This window comes from Canis lupus, chromosome 9 (assembly GCF_011100685.1).
Source record: "Canis lupus familiaris isolate Mischka breed German Shepherd chromosome 9, alternate assembly UU_Cfam_GSD_1.0, whole genome shotgun sequence".
NCBI classification, from domain to species: Eukaryota; Metazoa; Chordata; class Mammalia; order Carnivora; family Canidae; genus Canis; species Canis lupus.
Window position 1 is genome coordinate 24,961,940 of NC_049230.1, and position 23,941 is coordinate 24,985,880.

A 23,941-nucleotide genomic window follows, 5' to 3' on the forward strand; every position below is an offset into this window, starting at 1 on the left:
CGCCTGCCTTTGGCCCAGGGCGCGATCCTGGAGACCCGGGATCGAATCCCACATCAGGCTCCCAGTGCATGGAGCCTGCTTCTCCCTCTGCCTATGTCTCTGCCTCTCTCTCTCTCTCTCTGTGACTATCATAAATAAATAAAAATTAAAAAAAAATTAAAAAAAAAAAAAACAACAACAAAGATATATGAATGGCCAACAAGCACGTGGCAAAGTGCTTAACACAGTTAATCATCAGGGAAATACAAATTAAAACCACAGTGTAAAATCACAAATAGCCATCAGAGTGGCTAAAATTTAAAAAGTGGGTAATACCAAATGTTGACAAAGATGGAACTCTCATTCATTGCTGGCTGACATGTACAATGATACAATCCCTTTAAATAAAGATTTTGGAATTTCTTATGAAGTTATACATAGACCTACCTTTTGACCTGACAAATCCCTCCTAAGTAGTTATTCAAGGGAAATGAAAACATATGTTCACAAAGACTTGTACAGGAATGTTCATAGGAACTTTAATCACAATAGCAATAAAAAAATAAAAACCGGGAACATCCCAAATGTCCATCAACAGAAGACTAATAAACAAACTGCAGTGTATTTGCACTGATATAGAATATATCATTCAGCAATAAAGAACAAGCTATTGATATACCCAACAACATGAATGGATCTCACAGATATAATATTGAGCTAAAGAAGCCAAACACAAAAGAATATATACTATATCATTGTATTTATATAAAATTTGAGAATAGGCAAAATAGTCCAAAGAAAAAAGAAAAAAAAATGAGAGTCAGGATAATGGATTTCTTGAAGAGGGATATGAGGGACAGGGGGAAATTGCCTGGGAAAGGACAAGAGGGAACTTTCTGGAGAGGTCAGAAATTTCTATACAATGATAGGGATATAGGTTACATGGGTATATTTATTTGTCAGAATAATACAGTTAAGATTCAAGCATTTTCGGGTGCTTAGCTGGCTCAGTCAGAAGAGCATGTAACTCTGGATCTCGTGGTTGTGAGCTCGAGCCCCATATTGGATGTAGAGATTTACTTAAACTTTTTAAAAAAGGCTGGGGTGGGGGGTGCCTGGGTGTTTGTTTGTTTGTTTGTTTTTAAGATTTTATTTATTTATTCATGAGAGAGAGAGAGAGAGAGAGAGGCAGAGACATGGGCAGAGGGAGAAGCAGGCTAGGCTCCATGCAGGGAGCCCAATGTGGGACTTGATCCTGAGACCACAGGATCACTCCCTGAGCAGATACTCAACTGCTGAGCCACCAGGCGTCCCAAGTGCTTTTTTAAAATCTTTAGGGCAGCCCGGGTGGTTCAGCGGTTTAGCACTGCCTTGGGTCCAGGGCCTGATCCTGGAGGCCCGGGATCGAGTCCCGCGTCGGGCTCCCTGCACGGAGCCTGCTTCTCCCTCTGCCTGTGTCTGTGCCTTCTCTCTCTCTCTCTCATGAATAAATAAATAAAATATTTTTAAAATAAAATAAAATAAAATCTTAAAAAAATAGGGACACCTGGGTGGCTCAGCGCTTGAGCATCTGCCTTTGGCTCAGGGTGTGATCCCAGGGTCTAGGGATCGAATCCCACATCGGGCTCCCGGCAGGGAGCCTGCTTCTCTCTCTGCCTCTCTCTGTGTCTCTCATGAATAAATAAAATCTTTAAGGGCAACCCCGGTGGCGCAGCGGTTTAGCGCTGCCTGCAGCCCAGGGCGTGATCCTAGAGACCCTGGATCGAGTCCCGTGTAGGGCTCTCTGCGTGGAGCCTGTGTCTCTGCTTCTCTATGTCTCTATGAATAAATAAATAAAATCTTTAAAATAAATAAATAAATAAAAATCTTTTAAAAAGAAAAAAAATCTTTTAAAAAAAGAAAAAAAATGTTCAAGAAGAAAAAGAATAGGTGATAGAATGAAATAAATGACCCAATCACATTTAAATAAAGTTTAAATGTATACATTTTTTAAAAGATCCCTACTTTGCCAGGAAACATTCTTTTTGTTTTTTCTTTTCTCTTTTTTTTAAGACTTTATTTATTGGGGGGGGATCCCTGGGTGGCTCAGCGGTTTAGCGCCTGCCTTTGGCCCTGGGCATGATCCTGGAGTCCCAGGATCGAGTCCCGCATCAGACTCCCTGTATGGAGCCTGCTTCTCCCTCTGCCTGTGTCTCTGTCTCTCTCTCTCTGTGTGTCTTTCATGAATAAATAAATAAACTCTTTTAAAAAATAAGACTTTATTTATTGGGGATGCATTATTCATGAGAGACACATAGAGAGAGGGAGAGACATAGGCAGAGAGAGAAGCAGGCTCCCAGCAGGAAGCCTGATATGGGACTCAATCCCAGGACCTGGAGATCATGACCTGAGACAAAGTCAGATGCTTAATCAACTGAGTCACTCAGGCACCCAAATACATTTTTTTTAGATGGGGAAACTGAGGGAGCTAAGAGTGGCTAGATGTAAGTCATGGAGGAGACTCCAGGATCCAAACAGAGGCAGCCAGATCCCAATAGATACTCTCTTTTTTCTTTATTGCAGGAAAAAAAAAAAAAAAAAAACCTACACACACGACATAAAATTTACTACAATAACCATTTTTAAATATACAGTAAGTAGCATTAACAATATGCACAATGTTATGCAACAGACATCTGGAATCTTTTTAATTTGTAAGATTGAAGCTCTATCACTATGAAATAACTCTGTAAGCCCTGGCAACTGCCATTCTACTTTCTTAGGAGTTTCTACCCTCAATAGCTCACATAAGTGGAATCATGCAGTCTTCCACTTTTTGTGACTGGCTTATTTTTGGAGACATGTCTATTTAATTCCTTTGCTCATTTTATTTTTTTTAAAGATTTATTTATTATTTATTTATTTACTTATTTATTATTTTAGGGAGAATAGAGAGTGGGGGTGGGGGCAGAGGGAGAGAATCTTCCAAGAAGACTCCTCGCTGAGTAGGAAGCCTGACATGGGGCTTGATTCCATGACCCCTGAGATCACCACTAAGAGTCAGAAGCTTAACTGGCTGAGTCACCCAAGTGCCCCTCATTTTTTTTTTAAAGATTGATTGATTGATTGATTCCAGAAAAGGGTAGGGGGAAGGGCAGAGGGAGAGAGAGAGGGAGAGAAAATCTCAAGCAGACTTCACACTGAGTGTGGAGCCGAATGGAGGAGCTTGATCCCACAACCCCAAGATCACAGCCTGAGCTGAAACCAAGAACCAAGAACTCAACCAACTGGGCCACCCATAAATATTTTGGCCATTTCAAAACCAGATTATCTTTGTGGCTTTTTTTTTTTCAGATTATCTTTGTTATGAGTTGTAACGGTCCTTTATATTTTCTGGATATGAACCCCTTATCAGATACACCATTTGAAAATATTTCCTGCCATTTCACAGGTTGCCTTTTAACTCTGTTGATTGTTCAAGTTTGATGTAGTCCCATTTATCTATTTTTGCTTTTTGTTTGTTTATTTATTTACTTAAGTAATCTTTACCTGCATCATGGGGCTTGAACTCATGGCCCCAAGATCAAGAGCCACACACTCTTCTGATTGAGCCAGCCAGGCAGCCCTGCTTTTGTTGCCTGTGCTTTTGTGTCATGTCTGTGACATACAATGTCATGAAGTTCCAAAGCCTACCTTCTTAAAGGTGTTTCTCGAACAGTGGTTGTAAATGTATTAACCAGTCATGAAATTAATTTAGTGGGTTGTAACTGTTTTTTTTTCAAGAATAGAACAGAATAGAATAAATATGAAAAGAGTCACCATGGGTGGTATTGCTAATCATTGTTCTAAAAATTTTTTTCCAGTGTGTGTATACGGATGGATGAAATAAAACAGATTTCTACTGTGGGATATGGTTAGAAACTTGAAACACACTGCACTCCTCTATATTGCACTTGGACCCAGCAAAGGCCCAACAATGCTGAAGAGTTTCTAGTTCTTACAATACAGTCATCATATAGCTTTTGGTGGGATGACTACAGTAAACACAGAGGGACTTATTCTAGAACCATCAGTACCACATTTATGTGGCAACATAGTTTCTGCAAAAAAAAAAAAAAAAAATCAACTGTCACATTCAATATAATATTTTTGATGTTTACTTTCATTGGTGATGTTTATTTTGATTTCATAGTTTCATAGTTGTATGAGAGTTGTAAACATAAAGATTTTATAAATCTGGTTTTATGCTTGTATATATCTATAAAAATTATTTAGATCTGCCATGGGGATCTGGAAGAGTTTTCTTTCCTTCAAAAGATGTCCATACACAAATGGAGTTTGAAAAACACTGTTTAAGTGATGTACCAACAGTGCCACAAGTGCTCAGAAGGTGACCTTATTTGGAAATAGAGTCTTTGTAGATATAATCAGTCAAATTAAAGTGAGATCATACAGGATTAGGGTGGGCCCTAAATCCAATGCCTGGTGTCCTTACACGAAGGCCACATAAGGATATATAGAGGAGAAACTCAAGGAGGGAGTCTGTGTAACAAGACAACAGAGGTAGAGGTTGAGGTCATGGTGCCACAAGTCAAGGAACAGCAAGGATTGCTGGCAACCACCAGAATCTAGCCAGAAGCAAGGAAGGATCCTCCCTCTAGGGCCTTCAGATGCCCTGCCAACACCTTGTTTTCAGACTTCTAGCCTCCAGAACTGTGAAAGAATAAACTTGTGCTTTCAGCCCCCAAGTCTGTGGTGAGCTAGCTGCTCCAGTAGCCACAGGAAGCTAACACAGCTTCCTATGGGACTAAAGATGGGGTGCAGAAGATGGCCATTCGAAGAGCCCTAAAAGTATGGGTGCATTCTCCTAGCTGGTAAGCTATTCCACAACTTGGGTTCCACAGGTGGGGAAATTGGGGCTCGAGCGGCTTACTTAAAGGGAGACAGCAAGTCAGGAGTGGAAAAGGGACCAGAAAGTAAGCCATTGGCCCCCGAGGTTAGCCCTGTGGGGAGGTAGACCGCTCTACTCACCACAGTGTGGGTGAGTATGTTCACTGCAGAGGCAGACTTGACCTCCTTGATCCTGGAGATGGGTTTGCTGAGCTCCAGCCCCGGGCCGCAGAGAAGGCTCGAGTGCCTCAGGTCGGGTACAGAGGTATACCGCCTTGCAGATACCGGCTCGCAGGGAGCAGGGCTGGCCTCTTTGGTGGGGGTTTCCTGCTCGAGGCTGCTGTTCGTCTCGTTTTTCTTTGCATCTCTGACACTCAAGAGCAAGTCAGGGGTGCAGCACACTAGTGTCGATGGCTGGAGATACTGGGAAGGAGGAAACCAGACAGCCCATGGGAACCCAGCTCTGTCCACTTCCAGTTTCACTTGCACCAAGGGTAGGTGCCAAGGAGAAGAAGAGGTTCTTATCCTGGGGTGTAGGGACTCCCCGAAGGCTCACAGATGGTTTCACGGGGTCCTTGAACCACTTAGAACTGCAGTTTTAAAACTGTATCTTTGTATAGTTTATGGCAAGAGAGTCCATAGCTTTTATCAGTTTCTCAAAAGGCCTATGACCCTCACAAAGTTATAAAATACAAGAAGCCAAAAATATCCTGCTCTAACCGTGTCCCTTCCAGTGAGTGTTTGAGAAAAAGGTAATTGACCACAAAGCCATCTGGGTCTTTCCACTGAGCCCAAAGAGACGGGGAAGCAGACAGGGGCCATCCAAAGATTTGGATTGTGGGACAACTGAATAGCTGGCCCACGGTACAGGGCCAGTCCCCACTTTGAACAGAGAGCAGGCTGGTGGGAGCCAGCTATGGTCAGTCACCCCAGGTGATGGTGAGGGTCCCAGCTCCCTGCAGCCCATCTCTGCGGTCCCCTCTCTCAGCTGTGCCCCTGGCCTGCCAGAGGGGAGCAACCCAACTCAAACTGGAGTTGGGACCCATGAGTACAAGCAGTCCCAGTGCCCACTCCCTACATGGGGATTGGCTTTTACTCCTACCGAGGGACACAAAGAGGGTGAGAGTTCTCTGAAGGGTGCCAGGCTCCTGGTGACCTCCAGGGTCCCCTCCTGTGGCTCAGCCCTCTGCGCAGCCTCGTTCCTTCAGTGTGTCAGGGCTCTGAGCAGTGATCTCCTTGGCACCCCCCCACAGATCGGCCCCAGGCGGGGAAGGGTGCTGGCCACACATGCTCCCCTCCCAGCCAGGTTTACTTGTTTGGAGGTGAGGGTGGTGTCCTTGTATTTCTGCTGTGGTTTCTGTTGGCAGCTCTTCATGCTCTTGCCTCTCACTTGCTCGCCTGCCGACTCCCCCTGCATCTCCACGTTCTTCTCTTTCCCAATTTGGAAGGATTTTTTCTCCTGCTTTAGCCTCAGGTTCTGGATCAGTTGCCTGTCCAAGAGGAATGGGGAGTGTTATGGAAGTTAGGGGATGGGCTGCAAATGTGGGTGCTCTCTCCAAGGGGTGGGTGGATGATGCTTGGCAAAGAGTGCGGTGTTCCTCGTGCCTTCCCTCAGTGTGTCCAGTCTGCACAAATGGTTGTGGGGCACAGAGCAGGAGGTGGGGGCGGGGGGAAGTCATTTTTCTCATCATACCATTTCCAGTCTGCGGAATAGCATCCAAGGAGAGATGCAAAGTCAGCAGCACTACCCAGTTCCCCTACCTTCTCTCTCTCCTCACTTCCCAGCTGGCCAAATGCCACACATGGAAGGTGCTGGGAAAAGGGTCTGGGTTGGTGGCCGGACCGAGAGGCCCCCACATCGGACCATTTTATACCTGGGCCTCTCTGGCCAATGATACAGTGTAAATAACACAGTCACATGGGTCAGGAGACAGGGATCATCACCTGCCATATGACCCTTTCTGTGCTCTGACTTCCCAGTCTATAACATGAGGTGATGGGTAGGGATTGGACTGGACAGGAAGAGTCCCTTCCAGCTCTTAGATTTCATGCCTATGTGAATCCAGGAGGTAGCTCCCAGGGGCTGGGAATTCTGGAGAAGGGTGAGGGTACCTGTCTCAGGGGTCGAGTTTCTAAAAACAGCTACATATCAGCACCCCCCACCAAGGAATCTTATGATTCCTGATCCTCATGAGACTAAAGCAAATGTTCCCCTGGCAACTTCTAGGTTGGGGACTGAAGCTCATAAGACCCTCTTGACCATCCCAGGCTGGTCACCCAGAAGTCAAGCACCACCCAACGGACCCCAACACCCACCCACATCACCCAGGGCTTTCCTACCGGGCATATACCTCCCGAGCCCTGGAGGTAACAGTATTCTGGAAGAGGGAGTTGTTATCCTGGAAAAACTTGTCATACTTCTCCGAATTCAGAGTAGGATAAATCAGACGGAACCCCCCACAGTTTTCCTTCTCGTACTTCTCCATTTTCTCCAACCGAATGGCCCGGAAGCCTTTGACTTCCTCTATCCTGTGGTGGAACAGAACACAGGGCTGCTGTAGATTTTTCTCAGGGCAAATCTTGGAAGGGATGTGCCAAGCTGGATGCCATGTGGGGCCCGGCAGAGGCCTTGCACACAACAGTGGTCCACCTGTTTTTGCTAAATAAACTTGTGTTTCCCTAAAAGGAGAATCTAGCCCTCTCAGGGCAGCCAGCATCATGAGGCACTGCAAGCTGGTTAGAAACAGTCTTTCTGACAGCTCACCAAATTCTCTCCTCATACAAAAATCCATTTCCCCTTGGCTCAGTTCTGTCGCCACCTCCCCATTCACAGCCCTTATAACCCTCCTCTGAAGAACAGCAGCTTGCATTTTGCTGAATTTGAGGGCTTCTTGGATGAGCTTTTATGAGCTATGATGATCTCATTCTCCCTCACAGCCCCTCGGGGAGGTGGAGGTCGCAGGGGGAAGGAATGATAAGCCCCTTTTATAGCAAGGAAACCGAGAGCACTGAGCTACCCAGGGCCAAGTCATGACAAAGAGAATGATCCAGGGCAGGGCCCAGCTCCTCCCTGATGTTGCCTCCTCCTTCAGAAAATTAGAGAGTGCTGGCAAAGTGGAAGGCATCCTGGAATCCCAAGGAACACTACTCACTGTGCTCTGGCACTAGGCCTGCCACCTCCCAGCAAGGGGATCTTGCACATGTGAGCTCCCCTTCCAGAAGCCTGGTCTCCTTAGCTCCAACAACAGGACCAATGTAACACCCCCACTACCTATCCACCACCCTCCTCATAGGGAAGACAGGGCACCTGCAAAAGTGCTCTGAGAAACACAGTGCCATCTGAACATAGATGCTATTGCCCCCAGTTCTAGAAGCTGATAACCAAGAATCAGCAGGCTCTGCACATGGGGACCTGGGGGCTGCTGTGGGACCTGACAAGCAACAAAGGCATCTCTTTGACCAGGTTCCGAGTCTTCAGACACTAGAATCACTCCACAGAATGGAGGCCTCTGTTTAAAGGCAAATGCTGCCATGCAGGAAGCAGGGGACATAGATCCTACCAACCCAGTAACATGAAGTAGGTCAGACAAATGTGTCTTTTTTTTTTTTAAGGGATTTTTTTTTTAATTCATGGCCTAGTTGTTGTTGTTGTTGTTTTTAAGATTTTATTTATTTATTCATGAGAGACACACAGAGAGAGACACAGGCAGAGGGAGAAGCAGGCTCCATGCAGGAAGCCTGACGCAGGACTCGATCCCAGGACTCCAGGATCACGCCCTGGGCCAAAGACAGGCACTGAACCACTGGGCCACCCAGGGATCCCCGACAAATGTGTCTTTCTGTAAAAATAAAGCAATGGCTTTATTTTTTGATTGGTAATCCCTGAATCTTCATATTATATTAATAACTCATATCCATGATACATAGTTCCGTCTATAACTTAATCTCCTATTTTTAGGTACAAAAAAAAAATGCTCACAGTAAAACTATCCAAACTGCCACATTCTGCAAATATAAACTAATTTTCAAATAGGATTATCATTTGTTAGAACTGACTCCCTGCCCTACCAACTCCAAGCAAGAGTCTTTTTAAAAATTTAATTGTTTTTTTTTTATCGAAGTATAATAGACGGATAATGCTCTGTCAGTTTCTTGGGCATGCAACACGATTCACTATTTGTATGTATTGTGAAATGACCACCACAGCAAGTATATTTAACTTCTGTAACCATACATCATTAACAAAATTTTTTTCTTCTGATGAGAACTCTTAAGATCGTAGCAACTTTCAAATATGCAATACAATCTTACCAACTATAGTCACCAACATTACCTCCCCATGACTTATTTATTTTGTAACTAGAAGTTTGTATCTTAACCTCCTTCACTCATTTTGCCCAGGCAATCCCCTTCACCATCTCTAACACACACTATAGTGTCAGGCACTGTGACGAACCTTTGATTATACATTATTTCATTCAATTCCACCTTAGAGATTATTGGCTCCATTTGACAGAAAGAACACTGAAGCTCAGAGAAGTGACATAAAGGCCATATAACTAGTAGGTTGTCGAGGACCAGGACAGGCCAGTCTTACTGGGAGCAGGGAAGTCATAGAGAATGGGGTTCCCTGGGTGCTGGGGCATCTCTGTACCTGATCTCCCGAGAACGACATTGCTGTAGGAATCGTCCCCGTTGTCTCTCTTCCTCCAAGACTTTCTTTTTGTCACAGCTTCCCAGGTTGATCAGAACCAAGGTGTCATAGAGCAGACTGTCTTTTACCTCTTTATCCAGCCAGGAGTCAGTGGAGAAGCTCGGAGAGTGGTTGACCTGTGTGCAGCAGGGGTGTCAGGGGGTTGGGCTGTTCAGAGCCGAAGCACGGAGCAAGGCCAAAACACCGCCTCCCTGGAGCCACCTAAGGCCAGTGAGAGGCCCTGGCTACCAGAGGAGCAGGTGTGGGAGAGATGGGGAGAGGGAGTCTGCACCAGAGCCACAGTGAGGAGAGAAGGAAGCAGAATCTCCTCTACTTTAACCAGTTTGATTTCAATCTTTTCCTCTTGAGAAGCATCGGGGTGCCCTGTCTTTTGTCTCCCCTCCACCTGGTGGGTGTGCTTGGGTGTGCTTTCTCACATACACAGCATACCATAGAGCAGATGGAAGGGGGCAATACAAAGGGTCAGGCTGGGACATGGGAAAGAAACCAGAGTGATGCATTCAGGACCCTCACCAGGACTGAGGGGGAGGCAGGTGGGAGGAGGGAGAGGACTCAGTCCTGCTCACAGTAAAGTCCGTATGCACTATGTAACATAAGAAGATTTCTAGCAGTTTCTGAAGGCCTGTGCCTGGTGGCCAATTCCGCTCTTTGTGTAAGAGCTCCAAACACCCGGGGCACCTGGGTGGCTCAGTGGTTGAGCATCTGCCTTTAGTTCAGGTCGTGATCCTGGGGTTCCGGGATCATGGAACCCGGGCTTCCTGTGAGGAGCCTGCTTCTCCCTCTGCCTGTGCCTCTGCCTCTCTCTGTATCTCTCATGAATAAGTAAATAAAAATTTTTAAAATTTTTTAAAAAAGAGCTCCAAACACCCATATTCTCCTTCCCACCTATACCTGGGAACAGGGGCTGGGAATGGAGGAAAGGCAAGGCCCCAGGAATGGGACCCATAATTCTGGCTCTGCCTCCTGAAGGCTGACTATGACCACGTACCAACCGGCCCTAGCACCTCTGACTTGGCACCTCGCTTCCCACAACCTCACCTCCTTATAATGGATCCTGAAGGGCCCCTTGAGGGCTGCTGAACACAAGTCTAATTGGGAAGAGAGAGAGACAGCCAGATGCTTTTCTTTCTCCTTCATCTACCCTGCCATGGGTCTGGGGGAGGCAGGAAACTCACTGCATGGCTCCTCATCTGTGCCCTGGGCCACAGACTCCAGGCCACTTTCCATTGGTGCTGGGCACTCAGTGGCCCAAGCCCCTGAGAGCCAAGCTTGGCAGCTCCTCTCTGATCTTAACATCAACTAAGCTTTGATGAAGAATACCCCCTTTCTGGGAGATGATTTTTGTTACAAAAAATAGAGCTGTCTTTAGAGTCTTTCCGTGCCTGAGATCCAAGTTTCCAGGTCTGGGTGGACCTCAAGGAGGCACAAAGAATTCTCTAATTCCCAGCCATCTACCCCCCTCTGGTGGCCACTTCTCAGCTAAGGGAGAAGCCTCGGGCAGCAAGCACAGGGCCTGGCCAGGAAGTTGATGAAAATGACCTGACTGAGCCAGGGATGAAGGGATGAGCCTGACCCTGGCTGACCCCAGTAACAGTGGCCGATTTTTACCCCTCGCCCTGACCCCTCTACCTCCAGCAGCCACGGCTTGAGTTTGTGGTCCAACAAGATGTCAAAGCCCAGGATTTCAAAGCAGGCGCTGTTGAGTGTGTGGTTGGGGAAGCAGGTGTGGTAGTTATGCTTGATGATGGGGTGGGCGGAGATGATCGTCTTGATGATGACATCCTCAATATCTCTCCAGATCTGCTCTGTGTTGTAGCCACGGTTCTCCATGTACATGTTAAAGGTGGAGAGCTTCCTGGAAGGAAACTGCAGGCTATGAGGCAAAGCAGCCCACCTCTGGTCATCTAAGGCCATCTCATGCTGGGAACCAGAAGATTCTGGAGAAGTTAAGTCTCCAGAGGTAATGGGGACAGACATCTGGAACCCAGGGAGACAACAGGGCTATGTCAGCTCAGGAAGGACCTGCAGGAACCACAGAGTCACAAGCCTCCACTGTCTGAAAGTGGGTGCTGGTATAATGACGCATAAGACTTGGCTTTTGGTACTTTCACTGTGACCCAGAAAACACCCACTAGGCTGGGGCAGGGACTGGGTATTCTGGGTGGAAAGCTTAATGGGTGAATTAAAAACAAAAACAAAAACAAAAATCCTACATCATGGTTTTGCTTTGATGGCAAATGGTTTCTCAGCCTTTGGTGTTCATTAGAAACACTTTTAAGAACACCTACACCTGAGTCCTACCCCAGCCATCTGACGGGATTCTGGGGACCCCCAAAGTCACACAAACTTTGCTTTAGGACTTCCACAAAGAAAAGGCAGCCCCAAGGCATGTCAAAAGATGGGGTTAACAACTGTCCAGGTAAATCAAGATGGTCTTGATTTCAGATAAATAAGATGTGGTATAGGGGTGCCTGGGTGGCTCAGTGGTTGAGCATCTGCCTTTGGCTCAGGACATGATCCTGGGGTCCTGGGATCGAGTCTCACATCAGGACCCCTGCTCAGTGGGGAGCCTGATTCTCCCTCTGCCTATGTCTCTGACCCTCTATCTGTCTCTCATGAATAAATAAATAATTTTTTTTAAAAAAAGATGTGGTATATATATATATAATGGAATATTACTCAGCCATCAAAAATGAAATCTTGCCATTTGCAGCAATGTGGATGGAACTAGAGGGTATTATGCTAAGCAAAATAAGTCAATCAGAGAAAGACGATTATCATATGATTTCACCCATATGTGGAATTCAAGAAACAAAACAGAAGAGTCTAGGGGCAGGAGGGAAAAATAAAATAAAATGAAATCAGGGACAGAGACAAACCATAGGAGACTCTTAACTATAGGAAACAAACTGAGGCAGTCGCTGGAGAGGAGGGGGCCGGGGGAGGGGGTAATTGTGTGATAGACATTAAGGAGGGTGCAGGATGTAATGAGCACTGGGTGGCTCATGAGGCAGTTCAAAGAGCTCACTGGACCCCAGCCAGCAGAGCCAAAAAGTATGAAGCTGGGGTGGCCAGCCAATGCACACTTGCTAAAGGACTGCTGTACACATGAAATGAGAGAACCCCAAGAAACTGCCCCCACTGTCATGGGGAGCCTAAGGACCATTTGGGGAGGGTTCAACACACATATGGAACAACTGAGGATGCATTTATATAAAGACAGATTAGTAAAGGCCACTCAATTCAGAGGCCTACTGCCTCTACCTGTCATTGTCAGGGAATAATATGTGGCACATAAATGAATTTTCCAGATCGCTTGAAGCCAATCCACTCAAGTGCAAAAAAAGATGTGCTTAATTTGCCTAATTGGGAAATAAATTTTCCCAAAATAGATTATATACTTCCTTGCCTTCTTATAACAGACACTGCAAATCATAACATAACCTCTTCTTGATGATTCAGGCACATCACAATGAATATATATTATTGTATAATTTCATAATGCCCAGTGGTTAGCCAATTCAATTTAACACACCAGTTATGTGCCAGGCGCCCTGAGAGATGAAGAGGACCTGGTCTCTGCCCCCAAGCCCTGCCAGATTTCCAGTCGTTCTGTCTTTCCTTCACTGTTTCTGCTAAGTTTACAGCTGGTGGGGGGTTTACCTGGGGTGCAGTTGGCCGAGCTGGGGATGAGGGAATTGGGGCAGGTGAGGTAGTCAGAATGAGAAGCAGATCGCCTCAGAAGAGGAGGAAGGGGAAGAACAGGAGAGGTAAAAGGAAAAGGGAGGAACAGGAGGAAAGAAGGACTCTGCCCAGCATATGGGAGGCGCCTAGAAGGCCAGGGTGCCACTCTAACCCTCAAGGAGGCTAAGCACAATTGAGAACACGTGACAGACGTGTGCACCAAGCCAAGAGCGGTCATGAGGTATGGCTGATGTTGACCAGAGGGTAGTGGGAGTCCAGAGATGGGAAGGTTGCTGTGGGTGGTTTGACTCGGATTCCACAGGCTCGTCCTCAGAGACAGATCTCATCTGATTAACTGAGCAGAGACTCACAGAGAAGGCTGGCTTCACGGTGGCAATATGGCTGGACCAGGACCCAAAGCCAGATCAGGGGAGGCAACATGGAAGCCCAGTGAGCCAGAAGAACCTTCAAGGATGTTATCCCATGTTTTTGGTTGGTGCTGAGCAAAGATGGAGAAGTGGGAATGAACAAGGCCCATATATGGAATGTGAGCCACAGAGTGTCCAACAGACACCACAGAGAGAACAGACAGACGGTGTGGCCCAGTGGTTAAGGGTAGAGACTCAGGAGTTTTCCTTGCAGCTCTACTACCTGTTTCCTAATACGCAAAATCATGCTGATAATAATAATTCTTACCTTCAAGTGCTGTTGTGAGTGTTGTGAGTGGGCTGAGGTGTGTATGTTTCCTAGAGTAGTGCCTGCCAGATAGCAAGTCCCCAACAATGCTGACTACCAGTGTAGTAGTGTAACAATGGATGGTGGCGTCTGGTCAAATTACAGTAGATTGAGAAGAAGAGTTTGAACCTGAATCTCTAGGTACCTGGGAGCCCCATCTCTGTGGAAGTAATGAGTAGAGAAGTCCTCCCTTATGTATGGAGGACGCTTGGCCCCATGGATAGTGCCAAACTCTACATGCACTGCTTTTCTCCTATACATACACTTCTATAATAAAGGTTAGTTTATAAATTAGGCCCAGAAAGAGATCCATAATAGTAACGTCACATGCCTACATCATTCACCTCATTTATCTCATCAGGTAGGACCTTATCATTTCACATCATCATCATAAGGAGGGCCAGTACAGTAAAGGAAGATATTATGAGAGAGAGAGAGAGAGAGAGAGAGAGAGACACCGCATTCACCTAACTGCAGGTAGCTGAAACCATGGATAAGCAGGGACCACTGGATACGGAATACAGAATAACAATAACATTCACCTGCATGGGGGTTAATGTTTTTGAAGCCCATTCGTACACGTCATCTCAATAGGTCCCTCATGGCAAATCTGAGGATGGCCAGCCAGAATTCATATTTTCCTGTCATTTTATTTTATTTTTTAAAGATTTATTTACTTATTTACGACAGACACACACAGAGAGAGAGAGAGAGAGAGAGAGGCAGAGACACGGGCAGAGGGAGAAGCAGGCTCCATGCAGGGAGCCTGACGCGGGACTCGATCCCAGGTCTCCAGGATCACACCCCCGGCCAAAGGCGGCGCTAAACTGCTGAGCCACCAGGGCTGCCCTTTCCTGTCATTTTAGAGATGAGAAAATGGAGGTACCAAGAAGTCAAAGCCTGGATTTAGGGAGAAAAGCAAGGAGGCTGAGCAGACATCAGGTCTGAGGCAGAAGCAAGGCCTAGGTCTAGTGGAAAGAAGGGACACGGGGACATCTGCAGGAGGAACCTTCAAGATTCAACAACCAAGATGACACCAAACTCCCCCATCCTGCAGGCCAGGAGGCAGAGATGGGGAAGTTGAGCAAGGGGACCATTTTGGAACTCTGGGGTGGGAACAAGGAGCAAGAAAAGGCTGAGTTGTAGGCAACAGATGTCAGGGTATAGTGAGGGATGAGCCTGGTGCTTAGGGAGAGGTGGCAGGGTGGAGGCCAGGGGAGCAGAGCAGAAGGGTGAGGCCTGACCTGGGGGGAGAGAGAGGTGAGGAAAAAGAGCAGGAAGGGAGGGGGGTGAAGGGCAGCAGAACAATTCTGCACACTCTTCTCCCTGAGTCCTGGCACCCCCTAACACCCCATCCATCATGGCCTGAGGGCCCAAAGCCTGTTGATGGGGTGTCTTCTCCTAAGAAGAAAGAAATGGGGGTCCTTAGGTTACATGCCTTCTGACTAAGAAAAAAAATCCCTGCAGCTATCAGGGGCCATTTGAGTCTCACAGTGACCCTGGGAGGTGGGCAGGGCACACAGGACAGGGCAGGGCAAGACATATCACTGCCCTCATTGTACACACCAAGTGGAGGCTCAGAGAGCTGAAGAGCCTTGCCTACACTTACTTAGCTGGCAAGAGTCGGAGCCGGGCCTGAAAGCTAGGCCTCACCGAGCACCGGCTCTCGGCCTGCAGCAGCATGGGAGGCTGAGCTGGTGCCCACGGGCCTGATGAGGAGCTGAGAGCTTCGGGCGAGACGGGTGCCGGCACCCTCCGACGCAGGGGAGACTTCCCCTTCAAGCAGGCATCAGCTAGTGATTTTCCATTTGCTTTTTGGCACTCTGCCACCAGGGGAGTTGGGAAATTTCACGTGCCTCTCTGATGCTTTGAAGCCAAACAGACTGTGTGTTTATCCATCCTTTGAAGCCTGCTGCAAGGGGACGGAGCATGCGCCTTGCAACCGACAGACCTACTTTCTCATCCTGCTCTAACATTTACAGCTGTGTGACCTTGGGCAGCTTAGCCTCTCAGAGACTCAGTTTCCTTGTCTGTAAAGAAAATGAGATGGTACCTAACTCATTGTTCTGCACCTACAAAGGGCAGATGACAACGCCCCTGTCATGGTGTGGTGAAGATGCAATGGGGAACAATGCACACGGACTCCCCTGCACAGGCCCCACCACACAGGAGGCCTCCATAAGTACTGCCTCCTTGTGCCTGGCTGTGTTCACTTCTTTCAGCTCCCCCTTTTTCCTACAACTCAACCCCATCCATCTCAGATGAGACAGGATTAGGATTAGACAATAACATGCATGTAATAACTGGGAAGACTCTCATGCATTCCTCCCATCTCTCCCCTCTCCTGGGGAATCTCAAAGCCAGCCAGCCACGGTCAGGCCACACCAGGCATCGTGACCTATCATTCAAGAATCTCTGTTGGAGCAACACCCCGGAAGCCACAGGCCAACAACTGCCTGGCATGTCCACCTCCCTTGGCTGACTAGCAATCGATAAATATCCGTTGGTTTGGAAATGTCAGAAATGCCCAGGGTAACAAGCATATGTTTTGGGGTGTGTGTGTGTGTGTGTGTGTGTGTGTGTGTGTCCTGCTGGGGAAACGTTCATGTTTATCTCTCCTCCTCCCAACCTCCTAGGGTTTACGATGTAGCCTTCTTTTAATGATTAACAGCCAGAGGGCAGAGACTAAGGAGGCAAAGAAATATTTGCTGAGACCATGTGACCCAAGATAGAAACACTGCTGGGGACTGACAGGGTTTGGGTAGAATCCTAGGCAGCAACTCTGAGCCTGGCAGGGCAAGAAAAGAGAAGTGAAGCAGCTTCCTTACCTCTTGCTTCCAGCGTGAGCGTCTCGAATGAAATTGGAACTGTGCTTATTAATGGAATAATTAGTCAGGTGCATGCAGATCTCATCCTGGGGAAAGAGACACAATTCTGTGAGGTCAGGAGGAAGGGCAGGCCATCCGCTTTTTCTCTGTACCCTCCTGTGTAGCCCCCACGGCATGAAGAGAGGAGGGGAAGTCTTGGGGCTTACTTCAATTGATGAAACAGAGGCAGCAAAGTGGGAGCCTGCAACCTGGGGTAGGAGAGAGTCCAGCTCCTCCTGAGATTGGGTGGTTCACTGCCTGAGGGAGATTTCAGAAGTCCTGGGGGATCAGAGGGTGCAGGGTATGGGTGGGGGAGAGACCCATGGCCTTCTCCCCTCAGATACCACAGATATGGGGCACTAGCTTTGTGGTAGGGCAGATCTGGCCATGACGAGGCCCAGCCTCATCTCTTCCCAGATCTGTGACCTTGGACAAGTTCCTTTTACTGAGTTTTCATTTCCTCATTTGTAAAATGGAAATTATAATCCCTATTTCTGAGGGCTTCTAAGAGGGCTAAACGAAGGGACATCTGCAACCTGGCACATAGGAAGTGTTCAGCAAATGACAGCCATATCCGCAACGCCTTGAGAATGTGGAATGAACTGGGATTTTTCATCCCCCTAAGGAGGAGGGGGAAGGACACATCCACTGAGCTCACCAGGTTGTCTGTGCTGGGGTGGGAGTAAGAGGTGGTGGCGAAGCGTGCTAGTCCTTCCTTGTATGCAAAAATCCTGAGAGGGTCACAGGATGTCATCAGAACATAAATCCGGAGGTCAAACTTGAACCCATCAATAATAAAGGGCTACGAGGAGGGAAGAGAAGTCATGTAAGCTTCCGAGGAGAGATTCAGTCTTGAATATTAGTGCCTTGTCTTGGTCTTGGTACTACAGAGTACGGGCTGGGCTGGGGTAGGGGACGAGGACAAGGTGACTTGACCCGTGGGAGTCACTAAACTACACCGTGCCTCAGTTTCCTGCAGCACAAGTAACCTCCTCCCAGAGATCTCCTGGCAACCAAACAAAATAACATTATAAAGTCCTGTGATAGGGCCCCTGGGTGGCTCAGTTGGTTAAGTGTCTGCCTTTGGCTCATGTCATGATCCTGGGGTCCTGGGATTGAGTCCCACATCGGGGTCTCTGCTCAGCGAGAGCCTGATTCTCTCTTTCCCTTTGCTGCTCCCCTTGCTTGTGTGCGTACTCTCTCTCTCTCAAATGAAGAAATATTTTTTTAAAAATTAAAAGTCCTGTGATGAAGGACATGTGTCACCATCGAGGGCTGTATTACATGGCAGCTCTGCAAAAGTGTTTCCTACAATGCTGGCCAGTCCTTTCCAGTCCACACATACTTCTAGAGGGTTCCCCCCTGCGGTGAGCTATACCACTGTGACTTCTGACCTCCAGCCATGGAGGAAGGCTGGTTACCATGAACCCTCCAGGACTATTACCCTCTCCTAAATGAAATGGGGCATCCACAGACCAAATGTGCCCTCTAGCTGTCATCTGTTAGAGGTGACAGGCCAGCCTACTAAGGCCAGACCAGCTACAAGGGTACAAGGGTGAGGGATGCTCTGGCCCAGACACATGTCACAGCCCTGGTCGGAAGGCCTGGTCTGGGGAAATTGGGTGGCTCAATGGTTGAGCTTCTGCCTTCAGCTCAGGTCACAGTCCTGGGGTCCTGGGATCGAGTCCAACATCGGGCTCCCCACAGGGAGCCTGCTTCTCCCTCTGCCTATGTCTCTGCCTCTCTCTCTCTGTATCTCTCATGGATAAATAAATAAAATCTTTAGGGAAAAAAAAAGAAGGCTTCTGACAACTTTTAAGGCAGAAGACCGGACTCAGCTTTGACACGCACACACCCCGACCCCCCCCCCCCCCCCCGCCTCATTCCCTCACTGCCCTTGGTGCGGAGGAGCTAGAGCTGAGGTTGCTATGAGCGAGAAATAAATGACCATGATGAAGAAGTACCTTTGAAATATAGAGCTGACAGATCTTATCCTCGCCTGGCTTGATATCTTTCACTGTCCGGGTGATGAATATACCTCTCCCTTGGCAGCCCGAATCCGGCTTACAAATGTATGTCTTATTTTTTCTTGACCTGCTGTAGTTCTGCAAATCCCCCCAGCTACCAGAGCAGCAGGGAGGGAACGAGATACACCTTTAGTGGAGGGAGCAGTGAAAAGGAAGCCTAGCTCTTTATTTAAAAAAAAAAAACCACCAAAAACCAAAAAACCACTAAAGCTATCTCATGTGACAAAGCCCCAGAGTTGACAGACATGTCAACTGGCAAGAAGAGAAACAGCCATGCACGTGGATACATGGTGGAGAGAGGGTGGGCTTTGGAGGGAACTCAGGCCTGGATTTAAACCCAGGCTACACCACTTACCAGCTGTGTGACCCTCTGCAAGGACTTAACCTATTTAAGCCTAAATTCCACTTTCTACACAATGAGGATAATGACACCTGTTTTGTACAGTGGTTAATTATGTAACAGACAGGCAAGGTGCTGATACATGTTGCATGGCCCATGAAGGTAGCTGTGATCCAAGTACTTTGACTTTCTAGGTTTGCAGACAGGAGACGTGGACTTCTGTGTGGGGCACAAGCCCTGACAAGTGTTGTGACCTTGGATACACCAGTCTCTTCCTCTATTCCAGGCTGCAGCTCTTCCCCAGGAACACCCCCACTCCAGCCAGAGTATCAAAGCACAAATACTGTCCTCGAATATACTCTGTAGAAAGTATATTCAGAAGAAAGAAACCACTTTAATGCATTCTAGATCTCAGGCTTGCTCCACTTCTTGTTTCGCATTTGAACTCATTTGCATCGAGATCACTGGAGAAGTCACTTCACTGCAATGTTCCTCAGTGGCCATGAAATCTGGAGGTGACTGAAGGCAAGTATGTTTCCTTCTAAGTTGCTATTAAGTCCTAAAACTTTCCAGACTCGGGAAGTCTGGGAATCCTGGAGCTCTTAGTTTTGAAAAGCAGTGAGTGCAGAGGACAGAGTGGGATTCTTGTCATGTGAATATAATTCCAATGGCAATGCTTCTCTGCACCCCCTCTCCTCATCCCAAAGACCAGACTGTACCCCGGTGACAATCATGTCATCTCGCATTTCTTCTGTTTCTTGGTGCTACGGTCCAGAGCATTTTGTATACTAAGAATGGATGCTCAGTTTCAAGATGGATAAAGCGAGGCAGGAGACAGGGAAAGGCTGGCTGCCATCCATGCTTCTGCCATGGAACAGAGGTCAGGTGTCCCTCCCTACTCCTAATCTGGGCACTAACCATTATCTCACTCCCTCCAGAAGTGCTCACGGTCCTTAAAAATTCAGAAACTGCACAGTTAAGAAGCTGGAACAAGTTCAAAATCAACAGATTTCAGGGTCAGAACAAATTCTCATCCCAACTGCAGGCACGGGTTCCAAGGCACCCAGCCCCTAAATGTCATCTGATTCTTTTATAGCAGAGCCTTGTATTCTCTTAACCTTGGACACACCCTTTATCCCTCCTCTTCCTGAAAAGGAGAGAGAGATGGGAGATCCTCTGGGAAGGGAAGTAGCACTGGGGAATGAGGAGCAAGCGGGAAATGTAAATTGGGGGTGGGTGGCATAGAAGGGAACACAGGTAGGCACTCACTCAGCAGGAAGACACCAGGTCCTAGGGAAAAAGTGGAAATCCCTAGGGAACATCTTTAACATGCGGCTCATATTCCTGGCCAGCAAGTCCTTGCGGCAGATTTCACTCATCCCAGGGAAGTGATTGATTTTCTGCAAAGGAAGGCAAAATTCATGAACAACAGGGGCCATGGGAGTACCCAGGAGATCCCCTCAGGGGACAGTCCAAAAAGTAGGGACCCACTGAGTAGATGTCACCCTTATACGGAGGACCAGCTCTGCCCAGATACCTGGTAACTTTTCATTTCCATCACCCTCTCCAGCGACACAGAGTAGTCCGTCCAGTAGAGAGTCCAGTCATTGGTTTCCCCTCCCTCTCGAAGGCCATATCTCTGGGCAGCCCTACGCACTGCCATGGAGTTGGAAAAAGAAAGGCCTGTTAGTCCAGGAAGTGGGGGAGGAGTGTGGGGTGGGGAGGTTATGTTTCTAGGTGCTCTCAGACCACATGCTGAAGAGAGACACCTCAGCTTATTGGGCCTGGAAGCCATCTTGCCCGGCCTGACCTCACCACTGCCAAGAAAGGAACATGAAGAGCTATTGAGGCATACAGCCAATACCCAGTGAACCCCACAGCAGGTTATCTGGGAAGAATGTTTTATCCGCACTGCTTCCCCTTACCAGGAAGTAGAATTCTGGCTTTCCTCCAAATACTAAGCACAGAATGTTCAGGGAAGATAAACCTAAACTTAACATCAGCCAGAGCCAAGCTTAATTAGAAGATAAATTGACAGAAAAAGAAAAAAGCATACAATGATTTTCAAAACCACATATATGCTATCACAGCCTTCTTCCCCTGTCCCTCTTAGCATTAGTAACTGCGAGCTGACTCCAACACAAACTCAAATGTCTTCAAGGACCTGGAAAACCAGAAGTGCCTTCAGTGACCCAGAGGAGTCAGGACTAGCCTAAAACATTCTGATTTGAAATCCATATAATGACAACACTGCTCTGTAGTACAATGTAGGTCTGTAGGTCATTTTCAGTCTGTGGACTGCTAATCTCTAACTTATGCTCTAGCAAGGAGCAACAACTGCCTTCTCTACAATCAGATTCCCAAAGAACCCTATATGAGAACTACAGAGAGCTGAAATATACACCAACTGTGGTCAAAACCCATATTTTCTTGGAATAAGATTCCCAACTTCTTCAAATAGTTAATCCAGCTAGATGAAGGAAACAATGGGATGTGAAGACACCCACTTTTCATCCTCAAGAATATACAAGAGTGACCCTTCCCAACCCTTTGGGGTAATCCCCTGGTCCCCATCATGGATCCCTTGAATGCAAGTGCTCACCACTCTCATATCGGCAGGTGGAGAGATCGATCACCAATCATCTGGAAAAGAGAAAAAGGAAAGCAAGACAGAGACAGACACACTTGCCAGAACAAGTGACCACACCCAGAAGCATCCGGTCCTGGGCGAGGCTGCATGAAACCCACTCTGCCACACTAATCCTGGTTTGATGAACCCCACTAACTGAAGACACAAATCCAAAGGGTTGCAGAGAGGCAGAAGGCAGACTCAACTGGTACCCTATCCACAGGGTAGGAATTCTGTATTGGGGTCATAACTAATTCTGCTTCAGCTCCATATGAATATCATCACCTCTTCAATCCTTTTGCTCCAGCGGCCCATCAGGAACAGGAAGTGAAAATCTTTTGGGCCAGGGTGTGATCCTGGAGACCAGGGATCAAGTCCCGCATCAGGCTTCCTGCATGGAGCCTGCTTCTCTCTGCCTGTGTCTCTGCCTCTCTCTCCGTCTGTGTCTCTCATGCATAAATAAATAAAATCTTAAAAAAAAAAAAAAAAAAGAAAAAGAAAATCTCTTGGGCCAAATTACTTCATGGTCTCCCTCCTCTTGCCCCCCACAAAAGGAAGTTGTGAGTTAGAAAGTGGACAAACTTTCAGACAACAATGAGTCTGAGGAGTAACTCATTGTCCCCAAAAGGAACCAGGTTTGACAGAATAGTAAGTAGGAACTAAAAGGCAGAAGCCACAGGCAGATCCTAAGAAGTCAGCATCAGCTTCATTATCTTTAAAATGTACTAAGTTCCCAGGACAATAAGCACTTCCTTAAAACAAGGAAATTAAATTATCTTTCTCCACACAGTTAAAAAAAGGGGAGGGGGATCCCTGGGTGGCTCAGTGGTTTAGCGCCTGCCTTTGGCCCAGGGCGTGATCCTGGAGTCCCGGGATCGAGTCTCCCATCGGGCTCCCTGCATGGAGCCTGCTTCTCCCTCTGCCTGTGTCTCTGCCTCTCTCTGTCTCTGTATCTTTCATGAATAAATAAATAAAATCTTTTTTTAAAAAAAAAAAGCATTCTAAACACATATGGAATGAAGATTAGTGGGACACCTGCATGGTTCAGTGGTTGGGTGTCTGCCTTTGGCTCAGGTCGTGATCCCTGGGTCCTGGGATCGAGTCCTGCATCAGGTTCCCCACAGGGAGCCTGCTTCTCCCTCTGCCTGTGTCTCTGCCTCTCTCTGTGCATCTCACGAGTTAATAAATAAAATCTTAAAAAAAAAAAAAAAGGAATGAAGATTAGGACAGGGTGTGGTTGGAGATTACACACACCATTATCTGATTCTATAAAACTGATCATCAGGTGGGTTCTTCCCATACACCTGAATGGGGGTGTGATTTTGAGCACACAGCATCTCTTTAACCTCTCATTAGTGGCCAAGGCCCCCTCCCTTCCAGGTCCCTTCTGCTCCCAACAATGTGGACTCCCATTCCTTATCTTTCAGTCCTAACCTCTTTTTCTTCCTCTTCTTCTTGCCTTGCTGCTGGGCATTCTGAAGCCCCTCGTGCACCCCAGTGTCCTCGCTCACGAAAGCCAGGGTGATGATTTCTTTCAGATCGTCTTGGGAACTGTCTTCTCGCACTTCTGAATCTGCTCCTTCCTCACCTTCCAAAGACAGGCACTGAAGCATCTCCCTAGCCTGGGAGGAGGCTCTGGGGAAATCCCTGCCCACCCTGGGGAGAGAGCAGAGGGAGCAGCAGTGACTTGTATCGGCCTGCAGGGGGACCCCCTCCCTTGCTCATGTGGGTGGTAGACCCGCTCTGAGACCAAGGAAGGATTGCAGTTTAGAAAATGCCACCCCACCTCCAAGGTTGGTGCAGGCTCAGGGAGAGAACTCATTCTACCTTTTGCCCTTGGAGACTCTGCCCTTAGGGACTCACTCAGCCAATCCAGGCTTTGGTTTTGTCCTCCTGGGATTTGCAGGAGCAGGCTGAGATGCTATGCATGGCACCACCTGGTAAACAATCTTAGTGAAATGAGTGAGTGTCTGGAGACAGCCTCAGAGCCAAGCCCTAAGCCTTCCCAACAGAAGTTAGTCCCAGTGGGTGCAGATGAGGGACTCTGAGGAGGTCTGTTAACTGTTTTGACACTACACTGAACCTCCTACCCCCAAC

General features: G+C 47.4%; 1 protein-coding gene across 5 annotated transcripts in view; it reads right to left on the minus strand.

Moving 5' to 3' along the window:
- TTLL6 (tubulin tyrosine ligase like 6) overlaps positions 1-23,941 on the minus strand; it is a 49,474-nt gene that overhangs the window by 19,533 nt on the left and 6,000 nt on the right. For 2 of the 5 annotated variants that reach the window (XM_038547595.1, XM_038547594.1), the window contains exons 3-14: positions 23,279-23,500; positions 21,818-21,855; positions 20,753-20,871; positions 20,485-20,615; positions 18,813-18,969; positions 17,507-17,650; positions 16,810-16,895; positions 11,192-11,417; positions 9,503-9,678; positions 7,189-7,377; positions 6,161-6,338; positions 4,990-5,271 (exon numbers count right to left, since the gene is read on the minus strand). In XM_038547595.1, coding sequence (XP_038403523.1) covers positions 4,990-5,271; positions 6,161-6,338; positions 7,189-7,377; positions 9,503-9,678; positions 11,192-11,417; positions 16,810-16,895; positions 17,507-17,650; positions 18,813-18,969; positions 20,485-20,615; positions 20,753-20,871; positions 21,818-21,855; positions 23,279-23,500 — 1,948 coding nt within the window. Of the gene's footprint in view, positions 1-4,989; positions 5,272-6,160; positions 6,339-7,188; positions 7,378-9,502; positions 9,679-11,191; positions 11,418-16,809; positions 16,896-17,506; positions 17,651-18,812; positions 18,970-20,484; positions 20,616-20,752; positions 20,872-21,817; positions 21,859-23,278; positions 23,501-23,941 lie in introns of those variants that run through there. The other 3 variants (XR_005364463.1, XR_005364464.1, XM_038547596.1) reach the window with 2 other exon arrangements.